General features: G+C 35.3%; 1 protein-coding gene across 6 annotated transcripts in view; it reads right to left on the bottom strand.

The window, feature by feature from the left end:
• Window positions 1-680: 680 nt before the first annotated feature.
• Window positions 681-9,761, bottom strand: part of LOC108965683 (gonadotropin-releasing hormone receptor) — a 22,537-nt gene continuing 13,456 nt past the window's right edge. For 5 of the 6 annotated variants that reach the window (XM_018928254.1, XM_018928256.1, XM_018928253.1 and 2 more), the window contains 8 exons: window positions 6,962-7,287; window positions 6,767-6,884; window positions 5,276-5,442; window positions 5,087-5,186; window positions 2,019-2,241; window positions 1,674-1,948; window positions 1,367-1,590; window positions 681-1,296 (listed from right to left, as the gene is read on the bottom strand). In XM_018928254.1, coding sequence (XP_018783799.1) covers window positions 1,257-1,296; window positions 1,367-1,590; window positions 1,674-1,948; window positions 2,019-2,241; window positions 5,087-5,186; window positions 5,276-5,442; window positions 6,767-6,884; window positions 6,962-7,122 — 1,308 coding nt within the window. In that variant the 5' untranslated portion in view covers window positions 7,123-7,287 and the 3' untranslated portion in view covers window positions 681-1,256. The remainder of the gene's footprint in view (window positions 1,297-1,366; window positions 1,591-1,673; window positions 1,949-2,018; window positions 2,242-5,086; window positions 5,187-5,275; window positions 5,443-6,766; window positions 6,885-6,961; window positions 7,288-9,761) is intronic. The other variant, XM_018928257.1, reaches the window with a different exon arrangement.

Raw genomic sequence — 9,761 nt, 5'->3', positions numbered from 1 at the left:
GTTCTCGAGAAAAAGGTTCTGCGGAAGATTTATGGACTTTTGCGCACTTGCAACAGCGAATACCGAACGACGACATTGACATAGGTCAGCAAATTAAGAGMAAGCGGCCACGTTGACTGCGTAATGTAATCTGAATGAACGAAACGCTCCAGCTCGAGAGTATTCGGCGCAGTAACCTCCGGGGAAAAAGAGGAAGCRGACCTGGCTWTACTTAGAATCTCCAATGGCGCCAAACACTGAAAAGGAAGAAMGGCTGAGGCGAAAAAGATACTTCATTCAAGAAGGTCAATTTATCGATAAATGGAACGAGAAAGAAGGTGCCGAGGTCGCCGGCTGTGAATTTCTAATGGTTGTGATGCTTTCTAGATCTTATTAATTCATATATAAGGTWTAAAAGTGAAAGTAAACATTTTATTGTTGTTAGGTATAAAAAGTGGTTTAACGTTAAAAAATCTTTGCTTCTAAGCTTATTATGTAAGTAAYGTGAAGATTCCTACCTCTGTGTAGTTCGAAAGCCTTCAAACATTTCATAAACAATATAATATTATTGTGTCATGTAAATGCCGAATTACATTTATGCTAACAACATACTTCATATGTAATTATATGTACAAATGTAATACCCAGGCCCTCAGGATAAATGCAATTAAAAAATTAAAAAAAAAAACGAAATTATAAACTTCATTTCAATTTGATTGGAAATAACTTAATATCATTCTTGTTTTTTGTTGTATATTTTTTCCAAAATTTATTATGAATAAATTAAATTAAGTTCAAGCTTAAACTACTACAAACTCCAGCAAAACAGCTACTACTACAAAAACACATGCAAACAGACGTCTTAACACTAGATAATTAGCATAACTCAGTAGGCATCTTCAGCATATCCAACCATAACGGATAGGTGTGTATATAATTTACTTAACCCACAACTAGCGTACAATATAATTAAGTTTGAGCAAAAGTATAATCAGCGGGCAATATAAAAGAGACCCTCCGCAATATATGCAGACACATACTCAAATGCTTTATGTGATCTAATAGGCGACACACAGCTTCGAATAAAATTTCCTTATGTTTTTATATTGAAGGTACAAAATAACTTAATTGTATGCACACATATGTGGTGCATACATACATAGGTATGTATGTATTGTATTTATGAAGATATGTGCGAGTAAAAATTGCCCCATTTTTCGTGCATTTAGCCAATCGCGCGATTATTCCTTTCGATATCACTTAAATTCATACAAAGTTCATTGCRACTGTGGCATATGTGAAAATTCAATGGAGTCACTGTAATTAAAATTTAATTGAGAATCAATTATTTTGAAAATTTACTGAAATATTGAAGCAAAATACCTACCTTATTATAATCTTTGGTGGCTTCTCTTTTTCAATATCTTCTGCGATTTTCGATATGGTGAATATATCATTTGAGAGTGTGGTGCTTTGTGTAACATTGCTGGTGTCACCATTGCTGCCATTGATYACCGCTGGTAATGTGACAACAGTATGTGCACTGCCGTTACGTTCTTTCATAGCCATGCGACCGCCACTCGAGAGTGATGTGTGCCGATTATGAACAGACTGCAGTGATGATAAGAGAAAATAAAAATAATTAATTTCTATATTAAAAAATATATATATTTTTGTTTGAAAACCACACCCACCGTATTATTATTATTCGCCTTGCCTCGTATATTGAACACGCCATACACCAACGGATTCATACACGAGTTCGTGCATGCGAATATGAAGAGTATTTTACGCAATAGCGGATTCACATTATCTGCAGAAGGCTTATCAAGCCAAAACCACAAACACATTATATAGTATGGCGTCCAGCAGATCACAAATACGATCACTATGGTTATAGTCATTTTAAGTGTACGCTTTTTAGCGCGTCCGAGCACATCATCGTTGGAGCGTCGGAAGCGGGCGAAACCTGCAAGCAAKAAATTACGCAATTATCATCTGTATTCAAGCGTTAGTTATTGGTATGCTAGATGCTTAACCATTTTTGTCATCACCCTTAACCATGCGCTTACTCTTGCGATAGATCTCCAAATAGATGCGGCCATAGCAATAGATGAATGTGACCAATGGAAAGGCATACATGGCGCACATATTCGAGATCTGATAGATTAGTTTATGCAGTTCGGTGGGAAAGGAATGGAATGCAACGCATTGGTAGTATCCCTTCACTTTGGGATGCTGCTCCAAATGGAATATGAATGCCTTTTGAGGAAAAGTAAAAGTTTTGTTTAAATTAATATTGTAGGATAGTCCAAAACTTTGGCGTGGTTTATAATGATTGGGTAGTATCAATAGGGTGAGGCTGCATTTTAGTCTATATTAACAAGATGAGATTAAAATATGGTCTCATCATGTTGATGTAAAAACTTTTGAACAATTATTAAGCTCAGACAGCATATGCTTTGCAAATAAATACAATAATTATTAAGATTTCTTAGTTCAAACATTGCCAGATTTCCCAATTGTTGGATAAYAAAAAATAACACAATAATGATATTAAGAGAGATCATCCAAAATATGTTAAAACTTTCCGTATCCTAAGTTTTTTTTTAAGATTGTCTTACTAAAACTAATAAAGACGAGGTAAATCAATAAAGTCAAAATTTTAAGCAATTTCTAAATTTTTCAAACAACCACGGAAACACCTGATATACAAGTGGGTTACGATTGTTTTCAATGACAATAGATTCAAATTATAACATTATGATCCTGAGCGGTCACCTCGGAGTCTCATAGCCCGTAGTTTTATTTTCTGTATCATGTTTATAAGGTTCCGTTTTTTGGGAGTTAAGGCTTTAAGTCTTTGGCACAATGGCTGTGAGACTACAATTACTTAGCATTTCTAATAAACTCTCGACGAGGCACTCATCATCTCCGTCCTGCTATGGTGAGATGAACAATGACAACAACTGATGACTCGACGTTACGAGTTTTCCAAAGAAAGGTTCTGCGGAAGATGTATGTTGCGAATTGGCAACGACGAATACCGCAGTCAAAAGAACGATGAATGAAAACACTCCAGCTCTGAGAGTATTCAACGCAGCATTCGCCGGGGGAAGCAGAGGAAGACCTTTAATTCGTTAGAAAGACCAGGTGGAGAAGGACCTCACTACACGTGGAATCTCCAATTGGCGCCAAACAGCGAAAAGAAAGAACGACTGTCCCCAAAAAAAGAATTGTCTTTAAAGTTACAGATTTTTCAGTACCGTTGCAAACTGGTCAGTTTAGACTTCGATCAGATATCAAAGCTTTGAAAGCATTATTCGGACAACTTTTTTCACAGCCTTTGTCAAAGTACATAAAATACCGCTCACTTAAATCACATATCTCGTGAAACGCTTGAATGATTTCAACCAAATGTAGTACGAGAAATTCCTATGTTACAGTAGGAAAATTGCTTAGGTCGGAATACAATGACGCCTACTTTCCATATTACAAAATTTTTATCTTTCACTTTAATTCCTTTAGAGTTTGCCACCTTATGGCCAAAAACTGTCAAATCCAACAAAGACGTTAAAGCCCTTATGTATCGACTATTTCCACCCCAGTGATTATATGTAGTTGTGATTATGCCGAAAATATCGGCCAATGTGTGAGATATAGAATTTAAATTTAGGAATAATCCTTTCCTGGTCATGGCATGTCTATTTGTCAAAAATGGGTTGTGTCCCTTAGCTAACATATACCTAATGCAACTATTTTCGAACATCCAGGTGACTTTATGCCACATATAACGGCCAACGTGTGAGTTATCTCAATGAAAATGAAAGATCGTATTTCACTGATAACAGTGTATCTTTGTGAATAAATTGGATAAAATTAAGTGAAAACTGGGTCTAGCTCTCATATAACAAACATATAATATCCAGGTGACTTTAATCCATATGTTTCTTGATGGTATGCAAGTACCATGTAATGTACTTTCACAGGAATAAAAAATTTCATCGACATCCCAAACCGTTTTTGTTTTATTAAAAAACGGTCATTGAAAATCCCTATATATATATGTATATATATATACTATAACTATTTGGATTCCGATCCTCTGGTTGAGATTTTGCAACTTTAGATTCTTACAAACTTTCTTATCTGTGTACTTTGCTCATAGGATTTAGAGGGTTGAATCTTGGTCAGCAGGCAACTTCACGATTTGGGCCGGTCTGTTGGCCACCAAGATCGTTTGATATCACACCGTTAGACTTTTTCCTGTGGGATATGTAAAGTTTAAAGTCTATGCGGAGAATTCCGCTTGGATTCAGACCTTGGAGCAAAACATCACACCTGTCATTCGCCAGTTACGAGTCGAAATACTCGAACGAATCATCGAAAATTTCACTTAACGGATGGACCATCTGAGACGTAAACGCGGTCAACATTAGAATGATATAATCTTAAAAAAATTTCAAATAATGTTCTTTGGAAATATAATAATAATTCCCCATTAAATTTGAATTTTCTGTGTTTTTTCTTTGAAAGAAAAGTAGAGATCCTCGAAATGGATCATCCTCCATATTTTTTTAAGTCGGGAAGTAACAAAGAGTCAAAATGTTTGATTTGGAAGTGTTAAAAATTGACAGAAAACATCTACGTATATGTTATGCTTTAGCAATATTTTGTTTCTATTGAGACATTTTTCTTTTTTTTCTGTTTTCCAGAAGTGTTTTTTTTTTTTTGCTCCTCTCTATTTCATCAACGTGTGGATTTCTGAAATTTAATTTTTGCGCAAACTTTTGATATAGAATTAAATAATTAATTAAAGTGTGATAATATAATTTTTTTTTCGTCGAGGCTGTCAACCATTATAAACATATTAGAATACCGAAAGAGTAGCGAAAATTATATACTCTCTCAATAGAACTATTGTTTGAAACTAAAAACGTTTAATTAAATAGGTAAGGTTTAAAAAATATTTTTCTATGAATGATGAAAGAGCTATAACAATGTTCTTTGGTTATAAATTATCCATAGAATTTTGATTTTCAGTCATAATTGTTAAAGTACTCTATATATTTTTCCATATATTAATTTTATTGTAATACTACCTCACCTGCGGTGTACTGCAGATCACCGACGCGATCCATGCAATTGCCAGCATAATGCGACCGCGATTTGTTGAGAATTTCAACGGTTTTAAAATGGCATAATATCTGTGAACGAAATAAAAAAAACCAATGAGGTAATGCCTATAAATTGATTTTAATGGAAAATCACAGTGAATTGCGTTGTATAAACTCACCGATCTATCGATATGCTGACTAGCACAAAACTCGACAAATACAGGCCGAACACGCGGAAAAAGCTCATTGTGCGACAGACAAAATCGGTGGAACGCCATTGCACCGTATACGCCCACGCTATCTCCAGCGGCATTAACAGGAAAGTCACCATCAAATCAGCAATGGCCTTTGACATCCAACGGCAAATGGCGATACGGAGCGATGCAATGTGATGCGGTGCGTTGCAAGCGGAGTGATCGAAGTAGACGGTAGATCAAGCAGTCAGTCAGTCAGTTAGTGAGAACAGTGGAGCAGGCGAATCATGATAAGAAAGTACAAAGTATAGTTAGTGAGCTGATGAGATAACGAGCAAGTTGGCGAAAAATGCCGGATATAAAAATACATGTATATATTTAGAAATATTTTAAAATGTATTCAGACATATGTTGTTGTATATAAAATATTTAGATCAGCTGATCAAGTTTGATCCGGACTGAAAAAAATCTTTATCTTTTTGATTCTATGCTTGGTTACCAACGATTAGTTTGCCTTGCGATTGACTGCCTTCAGTGCCTTCCCAAAGCAGTTTTTGCAGTTTCGAAAGCAGAAAAAAATCAAAGGAAGCCAGATCTGTCTAATAGGGTAGCTCAGTGACGACTCTGGTTACGTGTTTTGATAAAAAAAGTCAGTCAGGATCATATTAGAATGTGACGCCGAATTATCGTTATGAAAGTTCTCTGCCCACAAATCCGTTCACTTATGACGAATTGCTCCAAGTAAACTCAGTAGTATCCCTTATTGATCCTTTGACCGTATGGAACGAATTCATGGTGAATCACTTCATGTGGTATCCCTTTTTGACCATTTAACCGTATGGAACGGATCACTTCATGGTAGTCAAAATCACCACCTTCATTTTTCACCAACCTCGACATGACTTTTTTGGTTTCAGCTCATTTTTAGGGCGTCCATTTCTAGATTGTTCGACAATTTCGAAATCATATGCGCAAATCCAGGTCTCATTGACAGTAATAAAGCGCTTGATTAATATTGGACTCTCAGCTACGTTATTAAGCATCTAGTGAAGTCTAGGTATGTCACGCTTCATACCCAAAAGATTGACCAAAATGTGTTGAGTCGGTCCATAAAAGAGGTTGTGACACTCTGCTATCTTTTTGATACCAACACAACGATTTATAATCACTGTTTCTTTAAATTTTTCATCATTAACAAAGTTCGACTCGCATCAGGTAAGTTTTCGATAACGTCACGAGCTTCACTGAGTACTTTATGGCACTCAAATCCTTGCTTTCGTGATAAATTAGACTGCCTAGAACACTGCTGAAACATTTTCAATCAATGCATTCAAATTATATAATATAATATATGAATATCAATAGAAATTGCGAAAGTCCGAGTCAAATTTGATCATATGCTAAAATGTTTGCTAAAAAGTTGTATTATATACCTCTTTATATAGATATGTTAACAAATGTTTTTTTTTTAATTACCAAATGCATCAACATAATATCAATGCGGGACGGACTGCGCGTACGATTGTGCCAGCGTCGCTTCACGATCAAATACAGCACTGTTGAATTGCCAATCGACGAGAGCACAAGCAGGATGCTGCACAAATATAATAAATATATAAACAGTTATAACAACAACAATTACAGAAATATTATTGATTGTTCAGCGCTCACCTGTAAACTGTTATGGAGAGTCGATGTCCATCATTGAAGATCATATCCTTCGAGTAGTGCATTGTGCCATTTGTTTCGTTGACTACATTCGACCAATCCGGCATGATGCGATGATCGTAAATCTTTTCATTAACCTCATCTTCGGTTTGCGGCATTTTCATGGCATGAAAGTTTGTCTGCTCGATAAATTGGCGTATATTTGCTAGTTGTGTATGTATGTGTGTGTTTATGTGCTTGCTGCGCGAAATCGCGTGTATGTGTATTGATTTTGTTGTCTATATTATATTGTATGTCTATAGTTGCTGGAATGTGTTATAACCGTTACGCTGCAAATATATACATATTTGTATAATTATGTAAATAAGCATTAAGCACCAGACTCCAACCATTTAATATTTATAAATATGTGTATGTGTAGTTTATAATATAGCAGTTCATTATGCATGCTCGTAGTTCATAGGCCTTTGGGTGGGTGTCTATGTTCGTTGGGTATAATATCGGGTTTTCCAATAGGGATGATGTGATTTCTAAGTGTCGTTTCGACCATATTTAATATAAAGCAGAAAAAAAAGAGCTTAGGCACGCCATCGATGAAAGCAAAATGAAAAAATGGGAGTAACTACTTAAGGATATTAACGAAAACGCCTGGGGACTTGGATATAAATTAGTAACGAAAAAATTCGGCGCTCGAGAAAAGCCACCCGACTTAACCGCTACAAAATGGATCAGATCGTGGATACACTCTACCCCACACACGAAAAAATGGCTAGTGATCCAGAACATACCCTAAGATTTCCGCAAATCCCCCAGTTTACCCTCGCGGAGCTGCAACTAGCCATTGGCATGCTCAAAGTCAACAAATCATCCGGTCCAAATGGGATCCTAGCAGAAATCATAATTAAAATCACTGCAGAGTGACCGGCAGTGCTATTGAATATGTACAACATCTGCTTCGAAGCCGGAATATTCCCTGAACTTTGGAAGAAGCAACGGGCTTAGACAAGACAGATCACTGTTGGAGCTATAAAATGCGGCGTTGAAGTTTACAAAAGAAAGCGCATACCGCTAGAAATAAGTATGCAAATGACTACGGATATTCTTAGAACACAAAACCCAGTAACCTACCTAGGCGTAAAATTGGACCCCAGACAAGTCCAGCACACCAAGAGCACAATAGAACAAATAAAGAAATATACAATAAGAACATGGCAAATGGAATGCATGGCATGGAAATTGAGAATCGTGGCAGATGTACGGCCAGACTAATAAAATATCTAGATTTATGGACAAGCCGTAAATTTGGAGAACTCAATTATTACACAACCCAGCTGTTATCCGATTATGGATACTTCCAAAAGTACCTCCATAGAATAGGAGTCGATAGTCGTGTGTAAAATAAACTGGGGGATTATCGAGGAATTCGCAGCAATCTTGCTACGCTGCGCAAATGTAAATCTCTAAAAGAGAAAAATGGAACGCCACCAAAAAGTAATGCAAATGTGGTTCCAGGGTGGGCGACGGTTCCTTAAAACCCCCCTGGTTTTTAGTGATCTGCAAGTGGCACATACCGTTGCTGTGACGACAGCACTGCTGATGCGGAAGCCTTTTTCCATCCTTTCATCCCCAAAAACAAGGTAGATTTTTTTTCTCATTGTATTCAGTAATGTTTACAATATCATCAAGGAAAGAAGCACCATTCATGAATTTGCTGATTTTGCTTTGGAATAATTTGAAAACGATTACGATGAGTCTCACTTTTATCTGAGTGGTGCGGTAAATCAGCAAAACTATCGATTCTGAGCGAAGAAAATAAGCAAATTATTCATGAACAACCATTACATTCACCGAAATTGGCATATCGATGATAACCAATTTTTTTTGGCCGCAATTGGAAGAGGTTGATCTTGACAACATCTGTTTTCAACAAGACGGCGCTACGTTCCACACAGCACCTACAACAACCGAGTTATTGCGAGAAAAGTTTGGAGTTTCGATTATTTCAAGAAATTGTGGCCGCCAAGAAGTTGTGATTTAATAGTATTGGACTATTTTTTGTAGGATTTTTGGAAGTCATTGGTATTTAGCAACAAACCAGACTCCTTTCAGTGTACTGTTTATTTTTTTAAGAAATCATGCCACTCTTATTGGAAAACCCAGTATTTATAAACAAAACTGCATACTTTTGTATACATTGTGTTTTTCTTGTTGTATATTAGTATTTAAGTTAATTTACGTTTATATTTGCAAATTTGCAAGCGTTTGACTTGTTTTGCCGCGTAGTTGGTAATATATTTTAAACATTTATTCCCATTGAATTTATTTGAAATCGTATTTTTGGAATGAAATAAAATCAAAGGCAGCTACGTGTTTTTAAACATCTGTTTAGATATATTTTTAATAGTTGTTTGTTGAAATCTATCTTTGACGTAACGAAATTTTGGAATTCCTGTAAGTGACCTGCGCGAAAAAAAAGATTGGCAATTATTTTTATTAAATAAAATAATTAGAAAGCTGAAAAAAAAATAATTTTTAACAAAAGATATTTTATTAAAAATTATTTTTCAAATGTTAAGATATATGTTAACAGAATTTTTTTTATTCAAATACAATACAAATGTTTAAATATAGTAAAAAGTTTTTCTTAAAAAATCTAAAATTTTTTTGATTTATTCAATTTTAAAAGCAAATTACTAATGATATTATACAGCAAAATTCACTATTTGCTTAAAATTTTGTTTACAATTTAAATTACATATACATACAAAAGAATTTAAATTACATATATCAATAATTCTGAACA

The sequence above is a fragment of the Bactrocera latifrons genome, unplaced genomic scaffold (genome assembly GCF_001853355.1).
Source record: "Bactrocera latifrons isolate USDA-ARS-PBARC rearing strain unplaced genomic scaffold, ASM185335v1 scaffold_145, whole genome shotgun sequence".
Classification (NCBI taxonomy): domain Eukaryota; kingdom Metazoa; phylum Arthropoda; class Insecta; order Diptera; family Tephritidae; genus Bactrocera; species Bactrocera latifrons.
The sequence above is the reverse complement of the archived record's forward strand: the minus strand, read 5'-3'. Positions and strand labels throughout refer to the sequence as shown.